Consider the following 20,750-nt stretch of genomic DNA (forward strand, 5'->3'; position numbering starts at 1 on the left):
TTTGATTGTTCAAATAAAATGAGACTTAATTCCATACATACGCCCATACATCTACAGCCCGCGCTCCAAGCGAAATAGTGAAATTAACTGTGTTACTGAACTTTGGACTTTAAACCAAGGAATATAGGTCTATTTTACTCTGGCGCTATTGTGTTTTGGATCTCGAATTGTATCAATGTTGAGTCAGATGTAAAATCCACAAATCTAAAGCACACTGAGCACATGCGTGAAATATACAGTAAGTGGCTCTGTACACTTTCGTCGAGACCGCTAGACCAATGTGAGCTGGGGCTTATAAGCCGAAACAAAAGATTTGACCTTCACATTTCAATCATCCTTCAATAATATAGAAATTAATATTAAAAAGATTTTTAAACAAAGCTTGAGATCCTAAGACAACCCACCAAGTAGGAAAGCCATAAATATTTAACATTTTACACTATAATATAAAACGCTATTGGTTCCCTCGGAGGTATTGTTACAAACATTATATTATATTGGTGGTTTTACGCAAATCTCTAAGGCTCTATCATATTAACTGAAACTTAAGTCTGAGCAAAGTCGAAGTTCGCTCTATTGATCTCAGCCTTAGTCCTGCAGAGTTTGTAGAGATTTGCGTCCAACATAATAAGCATTACTAAAGGTATTTTCTTTAATATGGCGGTGGGATTGGTGTCATGCAGAACTTGCCATGAAAAGCTCTGTGTTACTGTCATGCCAAAAGTACGATTTTACCGTTATTTTAAAGATGAACTGTACTTTTGACATATCAGTTACATATAGGTAAAATGGCGCGTGAGAACTCATTTTGTACGGAGTATACGTTCCAGCTCTTGTTAACACGACTATATATTACGGGTGTAGTTATATTTGCATGTTACAATTTGAACAGGGCAATTATACATTTTATTTAGATAATGGTACTGATTCTGAGTACAACCTAATTTTAGAGTATTCGCATACTCTTCTTACTAATGTAATATGAAAAGCACAGACGCAGTTTGAGTTTTAAATTTTATTTTTAGATGTTAAAACCCGTGATTTTAGCGCACAGTCGCGAGCCTACTGTTTAAATTTGTAGCATGCACTAAAATTTAGAGTAGTTCATGTTCTACCCCTTTTTAGCATTGTTAAAAAAAAGGATGCAAATACTCTAAATTTAGTTTAGAGAAAGACAACGGAATCGGTGCCATTATTATTTTAGCACATGCTTAGATATTTCATATATTGTGCGTTTACATGGCATATAAATTAGTTAATGTCAATAAGTGATCATCTAGCAATAAAAAGTTATTAAAAAAACACTTGTTTTATGATAAACCTAAAAGGCACAGAAGAAGGAAACAAATATAACTTAATATAATTAAACTGATTAGATCTTAGTTTATACAAAAAATATGTATATAAAAATCACATAAATGTTGTTATTTAACCACACACGAGTCAATCATCCAAAGACTCTTAAATACCTATATGTTCTAACACAAATCTGTAAAATAGTATTGTTATCCCTTTCACAAGGTTTCCAGCGAAAAAGGATAGCACTAGGGTGTAACCAGAACGCTAGCAAAAATGAAAACAGGTGATAATAGGTACTGATGATTACTGATATGATGTCACAAAAAAGAATGCAAAAAAATATATAAAAAATCCTTAATTTTGTAAAAACTTACGATATATTGCAAATAAAATATCTGACTGACACTAGAGGTCAACGAAAGTTGCTAACTAGGCCACTCAAAGTCAATACCGCGTCGTAGGCGGGGCATTGACCCGAGTTATGCACGCTATACATTGCGGGTTTGAAAAATACTAAATCACTAAAACTACAAAATGAGGCAAATGGTTATTGGTATTGGATTGTGTTTAGGTAGTCTAACAATGGGGCCGATTCTCTTGTACACAATCTCTAAACTAAACTAAATTAATAGGTCTAAATCTAGTGCTATCCTTTTCCGCAAGCAACATTATGAAAGGGATAGCAATAGATTTAGACGTGCCATTTTAGTTTAGTTTAGAAATTGTGTACAACGGAATTAGCCACATTAACGCTAAGTTTTTGCTGGCGTTCTGGTTACACCCTATATCAGACCTGTCAACAAGCTTACAGTAGCCGGCAAGAAATATTGTACATCAACCTTTAGAATGAGATAGCGGTTTTTTAGAGCTTTCTCTGTCGTTGAGACAAAACATCACATAGGAATGAGTGACAGTAGAGAGAGACAACGCTCTACGAAGCCGAAAGCGCGTTCTAAAGGTCCATGTACAATATTTCTTGCCAGCTACGGTATCTATGTAGAATTGAATAGACATGAGTGACAAATACTATTAAATATGGCATTTAATATTAAAACTAATATCATATTTTTTTTACAGAATGGACGAAAATAAAAAATAGACGGAAATCTATACCTAAACCTTGGATGCCCTTTTATCTTGCCCCTTTTATATTTGAAGGTATCGAGTCAAATAGTTTGAAACTTAGTACGTCTTAATTATTTTAATTTTGAAAAACCTTAATACAATTTTATTAAATTAATTAATTGACCTTGAATGATTTTATTTAAAAAAACCCACAGTCGATTATTACTAGTTAGGACACCCTGTTAAATAATAATTAAAAATGATTAACTTAAATCTTAAATTATATTTTTAACATCTACCCTCACTTTAATTTATAACTTAAATTATTCGTACTGGATGGATGAATATTATAACTTTACACTCGAAATTGAAAAGGGGTCCATGCATATATTTTCATTTTTTTTACATCTATATTCTATACATTCATAACATTATAATTAATAGGTATAAATATTTTTATCAACTAAATATTATTTTTATATATTTAACGCCGTAAAGATAAATTTAGACGACAGTGACTCCCTCGCACTGGCCTTAAATAAGCATTTTTGCGTAATCACTGAAAAAAAAATCTTTATAAGAGACATCATGACCTTTTAGTTGTCTTACAAAAGCGAATTATTTAATGTATCCAATTTCTAATATCCGTTAGAGATTTAAAAAATACCAGTTGATTTACAAAAATGGCTTAGCAATCAATGGCTTAACATACAAAAAATGGAATAATCACTATAATTTTAAGACTTTTTAACTACATCTTTTGCCATTTAAAGTTTTTTCTTAATAAATAATTTTTTTCTATCGATTTTTTTATCTACAGTAGCCGGCAGGAAATATTGCACATCGACCTTTAGAAAGAGATTACTTCGTACAGCGTTACGTCTGTGACTCATACCTATGTGAAATTTTGTCGGTCTCAACGACAGAGACAGCGCTCTACGAAACCGCTATCTCTTTCTAAAGATCAATGTAACCTTGAGGAGATAGCAGATTTGTAGAGTATTGTCTCTGTCGTTGAGACCGACAAAACGTCATACAGGTAAGAGTGACAGAGACAACGCTCTACAAAGCCGAAATGTCATTCTAAAGACCGATGTACATTACTTTCGGCCGCGTATATTCTCTGCAGGATACTGCAATTTTTAATCACTAATGGAGAGACGTTAGGTACCTTGCTTTTGTTAAGATAACAAAAGTCCTTGCGTCATGAGTTTATTTTAATATGGACTCGCATGCTAATACGTTATATTAAATTATAAACTATGTTAATGATTACCTTCTATAGCTATAAGGAATTTGTTACACATGAAAAAAACTGAGTTAAGATATTATACTTATACAACTAACTTACATAAGATTATTTTTCCAAACAAATATCACATGAAGAGAAAAAATATGGAAGATTTATTTCTAGGAATTGATTGTGTTACTCAAACAGATATCGGAATATAATAAATCTAACAGCTTAATAATAGTTTAACAGCATTGATATAGTTTTGGTTACCTGGAAGAGGTCGCTAGGTAGAGATAAGGCCGCCAAATTGTACCTGTCTATACTTTTGTTTTGCTTTTTATGTGTGTTATAAGTATATTCATTCATTTATTAATATCATCGTCATCATCATCAGCCTGTGGACGTCCACTGTTGGACATAGGCCTTCCCTGCAGAGCGCCACCACACCCGGTCCTCAGGCACCTCCCGCCAGCCTCTTTATATCGTCGGTCCATCGTGCTGGAGGGCGTCCCACACTACGCTTGCTTAAACGCGGTCTCCACTCAAGGACTTTCCGGCTCCAACGGCCATCGCCTCAACGACAGGCATGACCACTGCCACTTCAGCTTGCTAATAGTTTGGGCTATGTCAGCGACCTTGGTTCTCCTGCGGATCTCCTCATTTCGGATCGTACCCCTCAGGGAAACTCCTAACATAGCCCTCTCCATAGCTCGCTGAGCGACTTTGAATTCCGTCAGTGTCCACATTTCAGCACCCTATCAATAGTCGTAATAAATTATGTGCAATGATAATAATAAAAAGAATACCCGGCTGAGTGTGTTGCGGGCTTCTTTTCAGACCAAGGCGCGTTTGGAACCCTCGTAGCTGTTTTATTACGTAATAGGGTCTTGGACTGTAGTAATAGTGACGTGATTTTTTGTACCGGTAGTTTATGGGCTCATCACCATTTACGTGAAATTTATCTGTCTACGATTGGGAGTCGAAGAGTGTACAAATTACAATGGTAGGTACCCAATTTGAATAAACGATTTTGACTTTGAATCTACGTATTAATGAATGTTTAACTAAATCAATGCAGTCGGATTTTATTTAAGAGAAAAATTAAAAATCTAAAAAATACGTATATTAATTATGTGTCTAAAATTTTAATTAAAAAAAATAACTACTAAGTATATTTTTAGAAGTGCTGAACTAATTTTAGTGAAAATTTGTTCGAAAAATTCAGGATTTTTATGAAAAAAAACCTAACTGATTGAATATCACAATGTTACAATCTTTCAATCGTAATTGTTACGGCTACACTCACGTATCTAGTTGACCCCGACTACGTGAGCGAGTGTAGTACGTAACAATCTCTACTAGTAATGGAAATCACTCACGATAGTTTAAACGCTAGTCTTTTAATCAATAAAATCACACATTTGTACAGTAAATTCGATTTAAAAGCATAATATATAAAGATCACATAACAGTTATTTCACTCATCGAAGGCACTTCTAGTCATTATGTATATCATTATAGTCAAATTAGGAAAGAAACAGTAAACCTGGTACAATGTTTCAAGAAACAGAAAAACTGGTAAAATGTTTTAAGAAAACAGGAAACCTGGTAAATTGTTTCAAGAAACAGAAAAACTGGTAAAATGTTTCAAGAAAACAGGAAACCTGGTAAATCTTTTCAAGAAACAGGAAACCTGGTAAAATGTTTCTAGAAACAGGAAACCTGGTAAAATGTTTCAAGAAACAGGAAATCTGGGCAAATCTTTTAAGAAACAGGAAACCTGGTAACATGTTTCTAGAAACAGGAAACCTGGTAAAATGTTTCTAGAAACAGGAAATCTGGGCAAATCTTTTAAGAAACAGGAAACCTGGTAACATGTTTCTAGAAACAGGAAACCTGGTATTTTTATTCAGATACAAGTAAGAAAAATATTGAAAAACGAAAAGTTGTCATTGACTTATTTTCATTTTTCCTCTCAATTAATGGATTTTTAAAGGGTTGATTTTTTAAACTCTATATCATGAAAAATCATGTCATAAATGTTTCATTATTCTTATTTATATTATTGTTAGTTTTATTCGTCTTTTACTTATATTATTAATGTTTTCTGTAGACTCTATCTTTCTGGTTGTTCTGGTGGGTTTGGTTACTTGAGTTAAAGATTATTTAGCAATTGAATGATTTTAATCCATATCTGGAAAAAATATTAAAAACAAAAAATTGTCCTTGACAGTTTATTTTTTCTTCTCAAAATAAAAACGAGATTTTTACGAGCGACAACTTTTTTTAACTCTAACATCCTGTAATTTATGTCATAACGGTTTTCTTATTTATACTATTTATACTATTGTTAGTTTTATTTATATTTTTACATAAATATAAACGTTTGCTGTGATCTCAGCGTCCGTCTTTCTGATTGTTCTAGTGGGTTTGGTTGCAAACTTCTTTATATTCTTGAGTTTAAGGTTTTTTGCAATGGAATAATCATATCCATGTCATATCCGGAAAAAATATTAGTTTGCAAAAAAATTTTTTTCTTTTTTTCTTCGCCTTTATTCCCTTGAGTTAAAGATTATTTTGCTACTGAATGATTTTAATCTCTATCCGGGAAAAATAATAAAAAGCAAAAAATTGTCCTTGACAATTTATTTAATTTTTTTCTGCTCCTTTATGTCCTTGAGTTAAAGATTATTTTGCGTTGAATGATTTTAATCCATATCTAGAAAAAAATATTAAAAAGCAAAAAATTGTCCTTGCCAGTTTATTTTCATTTTTTCTTCTCAAAATAAAGATGGGTTTGGTTGCAGATCTCCTTTATGTCCCTGAGTTGAAGATTATTTTGCTATTGAATGATTTTAATATCTATCTGAAAAAAAATATTAAGAAGGAAAATATTGTCCGGTTTCTTTTTAGATTTTCTTCTCAAAATAAGAACGAGATTTTTTAAACTGTTTATCATGAAAAATTATGTCATAACGGTTTTCTTATTATTCTTATTTATATTATTGTTAGTTTTATTAGTGTTTTTACAAAACGTCAATATTAATTTATTGACGTTTTCTGTAGTTGCTGCGTCCGTCTTTCTGGTGGTTCTGGTGGTTTTGGTCGCGGAGATGGACTGCAGCCTTTTCGCTGACCTGGTGAGGTATTTACCTTCCTGGGCCACACCGGCCGGCGCCCTCGGCGTTAAAGACTTTATGCATCTGGAAATAAAGGCCAGAGTCACAAATGGGAAACGCCGCTATATAAATAATAATAATAAATAGTAGGTAATACAAAATTTGTAAGATGTGCAAATGCAACGATAGAGGATGAACCGGACCTAGGTAAACAAAAAAAAACTAAGATATAAGTTTAGTTAAGGTTAGATTAGATTTAAATTATATTAATTAGGGTAAATTAGAATTAAAGATGTTGCAATTTAAATAGCAACAGGTAAAAATGTCATTAAAAAAACGCCGCTATCTTCAGCTGAAAATGGATATCGTTTTCGAAATCAACACTCCGAAAAACCTCGAAAAAGCATATACAATTTTACCATCTTTAAATGGAATCTATCGACGACACATCGGTTTCTTGAATTAAAAAAAATGTGTAGGACGTGCGCGGGGCCTAGTTGTTATAGCACATAATATTAGTAGTAGTCGCTGGAGGGAGATCGCACGAGCAGCAGTGAAGAGTTCATAGCCACGACCACTCTGTCAAGAGTGAACGATTGAGAAGAATTAGTAGATTGGTAAATGGATGGGTATTATTCAAAGAAAACCCCTACCTTTTAATGAAAAGGATTCACACCCTTCGCGAGAGATACGACGAAGAGGGAGGAAGAGGCGAATGGAGACAGATGAAAAGAAAAAGAAGAATCTCTAATTTGGAGGCCCCCCGCAGGTTTTTGGAGAAAAACTCATTCTCCATCCTGGCGATGTTCAGTTCCCTCTTCGGCTGCGCTTTGCTCTTGTTCCCGCTGGGGTTCAGTAGCAGGTTATTGGAAAGAGAGTGAGACCAGAGAGGGAGGCAAAGAAACGAAGGCAGAGGGAGCAAGAGGGAGGGAGGGAGCGAGAGAGACAGAGAGAAAGATTTAAATTATGTTTTTGACACATACCCTCAAGGTATGGAAAGCCCTTCCGGCGGCGCCCGTGTCTCTTGCCACGTATAACCCGAGTACCTGAAGGCATGAGCAAATAAGCACCTTCTATCCAGGCGTGCTTAAATCTAGACCTCATCAAGCCTACCTTGGTAGGAAATAAAAAGAAGAATCACTTACTTGGAGGCCTCCTGCAGTTTCTTGGAGAGGAACTCGTTCTCCATTCTGGCGGCGTTCAGTTCCCTCCTGAGCTGCGCTTTGCTTTTGTTCCCGCCGGGGTTTAGTAGGGGGTCTCGCTTGATTCGCGCCGCCGACGGCCGCTCCATCGGTTCCGGGTGGACCATTTTCTGAAAACAACATACAGATTATTATCCAAATTCTAACCAAGTAGCTATGATAGCTTGGTGGTGAAGTCGTCTACAGGATATCGGAGATTCGATCCCGGACAAGCACCACTAACTTTTCCGAGTTATGTGCGTTTAAAGCAACTAAATATCACTTGCTTTAACGGTGAAGGAAAACCTGCATGCCTGAAAGTTCAGCATAATGTTCTCAAAAGTGTGTGAAGTCTACCAATCCGCTTAGCCAGTGTGGTAAACTATGCGTACTAAGCCCTTCTCATTCTGAGAGGAGATGGACATATATACTCTTTCATCTTCTGGGATAAAATCTCAATCTCCCAAAATCCCAAGCGATGAAAGAGTATATGTCCCAGAAGATTAAAGAGTATTCTCCCACACGATTTTCGAGTAAAGCTACGCAGATGAAGTCGCGGACATCAGCTAGTAAAAAAAACCAGCCAAGTGCGAATCAGGCTCGCACACTGAGGGTTCCGTACTACAGCCGTATTTTTTCGACATTTTGCACGATAATTCAAAAACTATGATGCATAAAAATAAATAAAAATATGTTTTAGAATGCACAAGTAAAGCCCTTTCATATGATACCCCACTTGATATAGTTATCTTACTTGAATATTGAAAATACTAATTATTAGTTTATGACCACAATTTAATTTTTTTTGTGTGATCTAACCCTAAATTCACGGTTTCCAGATTTTTCCCCTAAAGCCAGCTTTAAGACCCACCTACCTGCCAAATTTCATGATTCTAGGTCAACGGGAAGTACCCTGTAGGTTTCTTGACAGACAGACAGACAACAAAGTGATCCTACAAGGGTTCCGTTTTTCCTTTTGAGGTACGGAACCCTAAAAATAGCCGAATCCGGGTACTTGAATGATTTTTAGTCAACAAGTAGTGTATCTTACCTTCAACAGCTGATTGAAGTCGCGGGATAGAGTGGGCAGGTCGGGCAGCTTTCCGTCCCGTATGTCGTGCCACTCCTGACCGTTCATTGGCAGTGCACCGCCTCCCCCCGCCTCGTACAGTGTTAGACCTGAGTACACAAGGCACACGTGTTTACACGAGTTTTATTGCATTTGTCTCATGTATGCATGTAATAGCAATGAACGATTCTTTTAAATAAAAATCGAACTATTCGATTGTTGTTATTATTCGATGACAATTTTGATTGAAAAACAATCGATTGTTTCTCAATTAATTATTCACCAAACGAAAATCAAATGCAATTGCGTTATTTACTACATTTATTTATTTATAAAATGTCATGAAATTACAATAAACGATGTCAAAAATTCTTAAAACTGAAACTAAAATTAAATATAAATTATTATTCGGCAATAAAGTCTATCCAGTTGCCCCGGGGCCAAAGATGCCAAAATATTGTTCTTTTGCAGGTATGTTTTGGTCATTTGTGAAAGTATTGTTCTCATGTGTATATGGCGTAACGCACTCATGAGTGACAAGTGACAACTCACCGAAGGCGAAGATGTCGGCCTTGGTGAGGTGCGTGAGGTCCTCCTGCAGAACTTCTTTGGGCAAGTACCTGCAGTCGCCCTCCTCCACCGACGGCGATGATGTGCAGGTCACGTGGCCGAGGTCACCTACGACAACATTCACTCAGTATAACCACATAGCAAAGATAGTAGAAGCCTAGAAGCTAGAGCAATCGTGCGGTAAGGGATCGACTCGGGACCTATATGGCAGTCATGGCAAAGTAGTTTTTTAGGGTTCCATACCTCAAAAGGAAAAACGGAACTCTTATAGGATCACTTTGTCTGTCTGTCAAGAAACCAACATGGTACTTCCCGTTGACCTAGAATCATGAAATTTGGCAGGTAGGTAGGTCTTATAGCAGACATTAGGGGAAAAATCAGAAAACCGTGAATTTATGGTTACATCACACAAAAAAATTAAATTGTGGTCACAAACTAAAAATTAGTATTTTAAATTTTCGAAGTAAGACGACTATATCAAGTGGGGTATCATATGAAAGGGCTTTCACCTGTAAATTCTAAAACAGATTTTTATTTATTTTTATGCATCATAGTTTTTGAATTATAGTTCAAAATGTCGAAAAAATACGACTGTAATACGGAACCCTCGTTGCGCGAGCCTGACTCGCACTTGGCCGGCTTTTTTCTATTTTTATTTCCAACACTTACATCTTGTTGTGTTTGTAATTTACCAGCACCAGTAGAATAAAGACATCTCTCCAAGAGGAGTATTGTGTCTCTCCTTTATACTGTGGAAGCTGGAAAATGAGTTATTAGTGACGAGACTTGTCTAACTGATGTTCAGTTGGATGCACAATGCACCGAATTCGAAGCAAGAGTGCACTGGCACCTGACACTCTATTTCCTTACTCCTGGCTAGATCCTCATCGATAAATGACCCACTGCGCAGGTACTATATGTGGCGTATGGTGCACTCACCGATCTTGTACTTGTACTGCGGGTGCGGCGGCGCGTCGTCGTCGTCGTAGCCGTCGTCGCTGTCGGTCACGGTCGTCGACGCGTCGTCGCTGCACACGAAGATGTTGCCGGGCTTGAGGTCCATATGCACCAGTTGGCGGGAGTGGATGTAACTGCCGAGCATATACACTTGATGAGGGGACAGGGGATGAGGGTGGCCACCAAGGGGCCGCCACGTACATGGACGGCGGGTATCTTAAGACTCCCTCCCCCCGTTAAATAAAAAAGGGGCAACCAAGAACACAGCTAGCAGATTTTTAAATGGGGCTCTTATGACATGATAAATAAAAAAATCAATTAACAAGAGTATTTTTTTTCCTCTTTCTTTTATCTGCGATCAGTCCCTGGACTATAAACAGATTGGAGGTTCGTAAATGTTCACAGTTTAGGATTTGCAGATCCAGCGATGTGACATCCCCTCAAGATGAAGTATAATTATTATACTATATTATGTTGGCCAAACTTGTTCTCTTAAATAAGACGGAACGTGATGTTACTGGCATCCAGAAGTTGGACTGCTAGGCTGTTTTTATAACGCTCAAGTCTCTGTTTGTAGGCCTTAAGTGACCTGTCTATTTCCTCCTTTACCGTGGGGATTTCTGTGTATTCATGCACTTCAGAGTTTTTTGTGAACCACAGTGCGTTGCATACGACTTTAACTTACGGCGAGAGTATGAAATAAGAAAAGTGGCTATTAATAACATATTATGTAATTAATTGTAGTACACTCACGCGAGTCCGTCAGCTACATGGGCCAGCAAAAATAGTAGTTCACTCTCTGGCAGTGGGCCTTTCTCTATCTTCTGTTGCAGCGAGCCACCGTCGCAGTACTCGCTCTGTATGATCATGTGGTTGTCTTCCGCCCACGCCGAGTAGTACCTGTTAACAAATTAATACAGGCTTTATTATAAAAAAAACTTCAAATTTTTCTTGCACAACTGGTATTCTAAAATAAACTCCTTACTGCAAACCAGTGGTTTGCCCCAAACTAAAGGCATGCATTAGTTCTGGGCATCTTTTTTGTACCTTGTTATAATAGTTGAATCCATGATGACGCGCGCCACTCTTTGTCCTAATCGGTTACAATGCAAAGTGCTATGTGCTGTTAGAGTGTGAGTTCTATCGTAAGTCGTAACGCACCGAACAACAATATGGGCACACGCACAAGAAGATAAAAAAGGTCACTCCCCGCACCCGTAGTTTCATCGCACGAAAAACAGTGGTCCGCGTCTTCGTGGATTGAACTATCTATAAACACCATAAATTTTTTAAATTGCTGACAAAGTTTTTTGTGTTTGCTTACTCTCTCGTAGTGCAAAATTATAAGTTTTTTGGACTTGACTTCTTCTGAGCTTGTTAGGTACCAAGTTGACTCTGTGTGGAAGTCTCCCTTGCACTCATACAACACGTACACGCAGTGGTCGAGCTGGTCACGTACCTCACGAGATGCGGATGCTTGCCCAGCGCGGCGTGCGCGTACACCTCGTTGAGCGCCGCGCGCTCGGCCGCGGAGCCGGCGACGGGGCGCAGCGAGCGCTTGAGCGCGTACACGCAGCCGTCCAGCTTGTTCACACATCGCGTCACGATGCCGAAGTGACCGCGACCAATCTCCTCCAGTTCCACAAACTCCACGTTGTATCGCGATATGTTTGATTCCTGATATAGAAAAATACTTGTCATATGGATGGCATAACTTTTATCGCTGTCAAATTAATTTTGTTGAACTATTTTCACCTGATTTAGCATGATGTCTGTTGGGATATTTTGATTTTATAAGAAAAATATCAGTAAAAGAAAAACTTGGACGTCCTGTTTGAGATATATATTTGAAGTAAGTGTATGTCATCGAATGTAAAACAAAGAACTCTTAGAAAAAAAATAAGAATAAGAACATATTTAAATATAAACAATTTAGTTTACAGCCAGTTCCAACATCCCCCTTTAAACTAAATTGTCTTACAAAAAAAACTTAACATAAAATATTAACACACAGGAACAAGAAAAAAAAAATTAACATGAGAAAAAAAACTAAGACCTAAACTACCTGATGATTCTTCAAGTTCAATTGATTCATGCCTATGCGACATAAGTGTCCTAACCATATGCCAGAGCTGATACCTGCTCAGACGGTCAGAGTGCACCTCGTACGCAATATCTTCACTATTCATCGTAGGTGGAATATTCACAGTACAATCAACTATGTACACTGCACAGTCCACCGCAGGGCGAAAGCATGACGAACAGAATCACCTCAATTGATGCAGCGGTCGTATATCTACTCCTTCTGGATACCCATTAACACAAACCACAGGTCCTCATGTAGGAAATAATTTCGCATTTTAAACTTCCAAATAGGAAAGAAATTTTTTTCTTGTTCACAACCATCGATGTACGTAACAAATAAAGCAACAAAGGACAACTAATACCACTTTTCCACTTTTATTTTTCCACCTAGAGCCCTTCGTGCTGATAACGTGTTGGGATATTTTGATTTTATAGGAAAAATATCAGTAAAAGAAAAACTTGGACGTCCTGTTTGAGATATATATTTGAAGTAAGTGTATGTCATCGAATCTAAAACAAAGAACTCTTAGAAAAAAAATAAGAATAAGAACATATTTAAATATAAACAATTTAGTTTACAGCCAGTTCCAACAATGTCACCACCAGTACGAAACCGAAATGAAACTTTCTGAACATGAACTTCATGATAAAATGGAAAAAACGCGGTTAAGATTTTTTTACTCTGACGTTCTTCAATCAAAAGGAATGTAATGTATCTGGTAAGAAATATTGCACATCAAACTATCTCCTTCTTCCCACAGTGTGGGAGCTTTCAGATGTTAAATTAAAAAGAAAACTTTAAATCTTAAGACAAAAAGCCGGGAAACGAACTTTAGAGAGGTTACGGTTCTCTGTTGTTGAGACCGAGGAAACATATGTATGAGTAACAGAACAACACTCTACGAAACACAAATATCTTTTTGGATGTGCAAAATTTCCTGCCAGGTAACATAACATACTTATCGATTTACAAAACTGTACTGTCCTATTTTACAAAGATGATCCTGATATTCAAAGATTCTTTATTTGCGGAAACATTTCACAATGAGATTGTTAGGTATTAATGAGATGCATGGTATAAAAATGTTACCTATATATTATAAATAAAATAGTTTTTTTAATGAGAAAAACCGACAATTGCTTACTCTTAGTCTTTTCGCCGGCTGTTGCGGAGTGTCATCCCGTGTCGGTGTTTTTGACATGGCTTTCCTCTTTTTGTTCAACGCTTGACCTGAGGAATAAAACACTTCATGAATACTAACCATATGCCAATGGCGATTTTAAAAATTCTTAGTTCTAATTACTTTTAATAAACAAAATATAGAAATATATTGAAGTAGATGATGCCCGCAACTTCATCTAAATGGACTTAATTTTTGTAATCCAGTGGGAACTCTTTGATTTTCCGGAAAAAATTTCCATTTCAAGAAGGCAAGCTTCTCTATACTGAATATCGTCGTTATATGTATATCAGTCATTACCATCCGGCGTAAACGGGTTGATGTTAGCCAGCGTCCGTTGCCGCGAGCGCGTGTCGTCCAGATCGTCGGGCAGGCTCTTCCCCAGCGCGCTGTCCTCGTCCGACTGTGGCTGGTTGTACAGCAGCGAGTGTGGGTTGCTGAATATCGTCGGAGGGTGCAGGTAGTGACTGGATCCAGACGGCATGCCTACAACAAACAGTGGCGGTAATAAGGGCTGTATGGCATCTTTTGCAAATGTGAAAAAGTCTTTTCAGTTCGTTTTTAGGGTTGGTGGTTCCCCTGGTACTGCAAATGTTCATGGGCGGCGGTAATCACTTAACATCGAGTGACCCGCCAGCTCGTTTGCCATTTTTATAAAAAAAAAGAATACTAACCAGTCGGCAAGTTGAATTTGGGTGGAAATAGCCTGGTCCGTGGGGAGGGGTGGGAGGGCGTCGAACACTTGAGGGCAAGACTGTGCGGTGTGTGCGGGCTGTCGAAGAGTCTGCAAACAAACGAAAAACATGTACATACTTTAATTACTTCGAAAAGAGAAGGAGGATATGTTGAACAAACTTCAATAAATGAAAAGTAATTTACTTTAAATAATAAAAATCTGTATAATTCAATTTGGGAAATTCCCCCCTTAAGGGTGGTAAAATAGGGGGGAAAAGTTTTATAGTAAAATTTTAACTATTTTTATTTTTACTTGAAATTAAGTTTCAAATTTCAAGGTTCTTTCTAGGGGGTAGGTACCTATCAGATAAAAAAGGATCTAACTAAATTCTCCCCCTAAGGGGGTGAAAGGGGTTGAAAAGTTATACGAAAATTGTACATTTTTGAAGTTAGATATGAAAATTGGCATTTAAAGCCCTCGCCCACGGCGACTTTTTGTAGCGATGCTGTCGCGCGTTTACTAAACGCACGCCAGCATCACTACTAACGCGTGTTAGTCGCATTTGCAACGTGCTACTCCATCGCGACTGTATCGATGCAAACGCGCGACTTTGTCGGATGACATCGGGGAAAGAACGGAGGGAGGGTGGCGCGTGAATAGAGAACCGAGCATCAGTGCAACATTTTTTCTCGTTTGCATCGACACAGAAGCGCGAAAATATCGCGTTTGCATCGCGACTGAATCTGAGACCGTGGGCGAGGGCACACAGCTAGCGACCGCTTCGCGACTGTATCAATGCGGACGCGCGACAGCATCGCTACTGTATCGCTACAAAAAGTCGCCGTGGGCGAGGGCTCTTAGGTATTCTGGGTTCCGTGCCTTCAGGTGAGACTGAGTGAGTATAGGTAAAGTGAGGCTTTTTGCAGCAGGAAAATTTCAGATCTCATGAGAAACCAGAAATTTTACGCGAACGAAGTCGCAGGCAACTGCTAGTATTACATAACAAAAAATCAAATTAGTTTTGCAAACCCAAAATTATAAAATGTCAACAGAAAAGACCTTGCAAAATCTTAACCGCCAATAATAATTGTTCCTTCCCCTAGCTTCCTCACACGCACACTTGTGCGCGAAGGCAATGAATACACACTTGCGAGTTCGTATTGACACACTAGCACACGTGTCGATTCTTAAGAAACACCTGAGAAGGTTTTAAAGGAATCTGCATTTATGTATATTATTAACTACTAGCTGCCCTAGCGAACTTCGTACCGCCTAACAGTCGATTCTTTTACAGGAATTTTTTTAAATTTTCTCTACGTAAGAACCATCCCCGTACTTCAAGGAATATTATGAAAAACGAATTAGCGAAATCGGTTCAGCTGTTCTCGAGATTTGCGATCAGCAACACATTTTGCGATTCATTTTTATATATAGAGATGAGATGCCCGCGACTTTGTCCACGTGGATGTCGGTTTGTCCTTGGTTTTTAGGGTCCGTAGCCAAAGGGTGCCAACGGTACCATATTACTAATCCTCCGCTGTCAGTCCGTCTGTCTGTCTGTCAGTGGGCTGTATCTTGGGAACCGTAATAGCTAGAGATATAAAATTTTCACGGAATATATATTTAAATCGCCGCTATAACAACAAATAATTAATCATAAAAATTTCAAATAGGCCGCCATGAAAATTTTGAAAAAAAATAAAAAGTGTTATTTCTAGTACTATGGTACTGCACCCTTCGTGTGCGAGTCCAACTCGCACTTGACCGATTTTTAATAATTGCAGTGCAGACCGCCATGTTCAACTTCAGTTTTTTTTTTTTTTAATAATATTAGCCATATTAAATGACTAATATTCCCCTTTCCTCTCCAATTAAGCGTCAGACTTGTGCTAGGAGTAGGTACGACAATAGTGCAATGGGCGGGGTTTGAACCGTCGACCTTTCGGTTTTCAGTCCACTCCTATACCAGTTGAGCTATTGAGGCTCAAGATTGGACAGATTGGACTACTTGTTTTAAGGTCATTGTAAAAATGAAAGCTAACAAGTAACTGTCCTTGTTAGCAATATTTCCAAGATATTGACTATGATAATATTATGCGCAACGAAATTACATTAAATACCTAACTACAAAATTGCCATGAAAAAAAAAACACATTCGATCTTACAGTACCTACAATACATAAAATCTCAGCTGTCCACCTTGAATGCAAGTAAACTTAATTTTTTTAATCATACGAAAAAAAACGCACGCAAAACTGCACCCTACATGATAACAAACAAGGTGCAAATAAGCGAGACAGGTTTTTTTTGGAATAAAGGTGTTCTCTCGTACATATAAATGGCAGGTTTTTTTTTCGGCGTAGGCGTTTTTGCGGCAGATGTCAGCTGTTCGGATCATATGTGTTATTGTGGAGGATAACTGTAGTTTAACTGATTTTCTCAACCGAAATTTCGATCGACATCTTTTGACGACCTCTCTGGCGTAGTGTACTATAGTCGACGCATTTTAAACAGTCGTCGAGTTATCTGTTTCGCCCGTACTTACCGAATACAGTTCACAGAATACATCTACTTACCAAGTTTCAGCAGTATAGCTCTAATAGTTTCGGAAAAAAGTGGCTGTGACATACGGACGGACGGACAGACAGACAGACATGATGAATCTATAAGGGTTCAGTTTTTTGCCATTCGGCTACGGAACACTAAAAAAACCTGTATTTAAGTAGCCTACAAAAGTTATATAATCTATTAGGTATTTTGAACAACATGCTCTATGACTATGTGAAAACCAGTTTAGAAAGTGAACAATGGCAAAGAGATCCTGTCTGGAATCATGTCATAACGTGTTTGTACAAGAAAAATTTGGTAGAACCAATGATTAAAACGCCCATTAGATTATCCTATTTTCAGAGCGCTAGATCTAGTGCTGCAGCGCGATTTAAAAAGAGCTCACTCATTACACTAAACTAGCTAGCAAAGCTACTTAGTTATTTTAACTTCCTTTCATTGTAGTAGTAGTGGTAATGACCGTCGTCCAAACCTCATCTTTCGAAGAGTGCTTAACGATAATGGCACCATCAAAACACCAGAAAGTTGGCATTGCTTTAGCAATGGTGTCGAATTTAATGATAATTAGTAAAAAAGACGCAGAAAATGTTGGGTCAAGGAATATTAATTATTGCTGAGACAAAAATTGTCAAATATGAACATTGTGAACGTATTGGAGCCATCTGATTTTAGAAATTTTTTAAGATTGGGATCTTCACAGTTTGAAGAACTACTGATATTGATCTATGGCCACTCCGAAACCATTTGTTGGCCACTCTGAACTTGTTAATTAGTTGATATTACTCATACTATATCTGCTGTGGGGAGTGCTCTGAAGAGCTTTTTGACCTCACCCTCTTTTTTTCTACAACCGCACCGCGTGCCACCGTGAGGAATTCTGTAATTGTGATCATTGCATTGATAGCATCAAAGTTTAGGACTATCAGTACAAATCCCACAACATAAACTATTATGTTAAATAATGCGATAATTAATCATCAGACGTGTTTATTGAGCTCAGTAGCAAAACATGACAGTTCATTCTTTATCTACCCACTTGTATTATCTTTTATTATAAAAAGGTAAGCAAATGATGTAGGTTTTTATACATGACATAAACTCTACTCATATTTCATTTATATACAAAAACAAGTGACTTTGTTACTATCACATCAAATACTTACTTGTTTTTTGGATATTGTTGTACTTGGCAGCAAAGTTAACGAGACATTGGTACTGATTCTGAGCACAACCAAATTTTAGAGTATTCGCATCCTCTTCTTACTAATGTAATATGAAAAGGACAGATGCAGTTTGACAGTTTTAAATTTAATTTTTAGATTTTAAATTTTAGACAACGGAATCGGTGCCATTGGGCCGATTCACTTGTATACAATCTCTAAACTAAATTAACAGGTCTAAATCTAGTGCTATCCTTTTCCGCAAGCAATATTATGAAAGGGATAGCTATGTTGCTAATATTATCGAAGAGATCCTACCATAAAGTTCCTTCCTCAATATGATGCATTTCTATCAAGACACCTAGAACTTTCCAGCACTTGAAAATTTCATGGCCCCATAGCAGTCAAATATTACTTACTTTTAACCTCCAAGTTCTTGTAAACATACAACGAAGCGCACGGAAACTTCTAGGTCATAGATTTGGGGAGACACGAAAGCGTTTAATGAATTCGTAATGCTTGAACGTGGTATTTATGTCGAAATTTGAATATCTTATTGGTAGTACTTACTTGAGAGCCCTGACCCGTTTGTACGGAGGGCTGAGGGTCGATGGAGCCGGCGAAGCTTTCTTGCTGCCATCATCATCGTCCAAATTAGTAAAATCTAACTTCCTCGGAACTATAGAAACCGGTGCCGAAATATTGTCCAAAAACATGTCATACGAATCCGAAACTTCAGAAGAATTTTCCACTGACATTTCCGATAAGTTCGGGTTATTCTCGAAGTCGTCTTTCATCCTATAAATATTCATGTTCAATTATTACACATTTAACACAAGTTTATTAACTCTTTCACAAATAATCACAAAAAGCTTCACAAAGCACTTTCACAAATCACAATTTCTAACAGTAATGGCGGATGACGCACAAGACCACCATTGCACCTGTTTAATTGATCAACCAATCACAGCGCCGGATTTAACCGGTGAGATGAATTTTGAGATGGTATTGGTCAGGGTTATTTTTTAAAATAACGTAGTTGTCTGCGTTCAGAAATATTATCATAACAGCAAAAGAAACAATGTGGCTAATTCCTTTGTACACAATCTCTAAACTAAACTAAAATATCACGTCTAAATCTATTGCTATCCCTTTCATAATGTTGCTTGCGGAAAAGGAAAGCACTAGATTTAGACCTGTTAATTTAGTTTAGTTTAGAGATTGTGTACTAGAGAATCGGCCCCATTATATTCCCAATTTATGTATAAATGGTTTTATTTTATTAGAACTCAGATTTACCTTATCTGATTTTATTTATTTATTTATTTCTGATTAAATGTATAAACTTATTTTTTGTGGAAAAATGCAACGCCATCTAGTAGTTAATTTATTACCTACTTCGCCGCCTTGTGCAGTTTACTTGTGCTATTCACCACTAGATGTCAGGAGACGTTTGCTACAACTACTCACTGATAGATGTCGCTACGTCCTTAATTACAACCACGGAACAGAAATTCCGTGATTACAACAATAATAATAAAAAGAAGATAAAATCACTTTGTTTTTTTTAAAATATTACAATAAAACTTAAAGCTAGCCTTATCTAAGTACTATATAAATCATGACCGCGTGGAATGGTGCCAAGAATACTGGCTGCATTTCCGCGCTGGACAGCCAGGCTGATCCGTTGCGCAAAAATGAGCCAGCCCTTCTGTCACCAGATGAGGCTATTAAGTTTGTTTCTACTTTGTTTGACCACCCCAAGACTACAATGTATAAAGGGAGATGACCACCTCTGGACTACCTATTAGCAGACGATCACATACGAAATGAGAAAAGTGCCTCTTGCTGCTTGACGGGTGCATCAAGCAGCTTGATCAAGAAAAACAAATCTACGTGCTTGAGAGTTGAGACATCAAGCCATCGTGACATACCCACTTAACTCAAATTGCATAGATAAGATTCTTTTCGGATTCGGTTCATCCAAGGATTCGGATATATTCCATGCACGTAGCCTAGGTCGTAGGTACCTACATGGAATACCTACCTATATTATCTGTGATTCGGATTGCCTGCCGCAGCCAGAGACTAGTGTGCGAGGACTCATCTCTGCTCAGGATATATAGGTAGGTACTTACCTATGTATCGGCTATGAATAGGCTAAAGTACTAAAGTAGGTATATTTTGTTGCCCAAAAATGATGATGTGTTAGTACCTACCTAATAAAGTAGGTACTTTTAATTACGAAATGAACATTTTTTTATTCTTTTTTTTTTGGACGACACCATTAGTTAAATATATTGTAATTTGTATTGTAACCCTTTAAGTTATTATTAAAACCAGCCCAGAGATTAGACCGCTTTACATTAAATTAAATCAAAGCATAAAATTCGTCATTTGACGTTTATTTTTCATTAATTTATGTCGTTAATAACAAAATATTAAATTACGATTTTATGTGCAGCCTAACGCGGTTCGCGCGCAATGTAGCATTTGATAAAATGTTGACTAGGTGCCTAGGAAGAATTATTTATAGCATAAAATATACCTAGTGGTTTAGATCCAAAGGTTAGATTTGTCTGGTTT

The 20,750-nt window shown here is 37.3% G+C and overlaps 1 protein-coding gene across 4 annotated transcripts; it reads right to left on the minus strand.

The window, feature by feature from the left end:
• Positions 1–1,359: 1,359 nt before the first annotated feature.
• Positions 1,360–19,111, minus strand: LOC138402721 (wee1-like protein kinase). Of its 4 annotated transcripts, none has more exons than XR_011237064.1 (12): positions 18,735–19,111; positions 14,435–14,544; positions 14,061–14,246; positions 13,725–13,810; positions 11,954–12,171; positions 11,248–11,394; positions 10,477–10,628; positions 9,520–9,645; positions 8,950–9,077; positions 7,863–8,029; positions 6,241–6,801; positions 1,360–6,178 (listed from the first exon to the last, which is right to left on the minus strand). XR_011237064.1 is itself a non-coding variant. In XM_069500521.1 (11 exons), the coding sequence occupies exons 1-11, from the start codon at positions 18,974–18,976 to the stop codon at positions 6,564–6,566; spliced, it is 1,800 nt and encodes a 599-aa protein (XP_069356622.1). In that variant the 5' UTR covers positions 18,977–19,111; the 3' UTR covers positions 1,360–6,563. The 4 variants fall into 4 exon arrangements, 1 of the variants encoding a protein (XP_069356622.1); XR_011237066.1 differs by having other exon boundaries at positions 1,360–5,232; positions 5,292–6,801; XR_011237065.1 differs by having other exon boundaries at positions 1,360–5,232; positions 5,263–6,801.
• Between the last annotated feature and the right edge of the window lie 1,639 nt (positions 19,112–20,750).

Source organism: Maniola hyperantus, chromosome 9 (assembly GCF_902806685.2).
Source record: "Maniola hyperantus chromosome 9, iAphHyp1.2, whole genome shotgun sequence".
Taxonomy (NCBI): domain Eukaryota; kingdom Metazoa; phylum Arthropoda; class Insecta; order Lepidoptera; family Nymphalidae; genus Maniola; species Maniola hyperantus.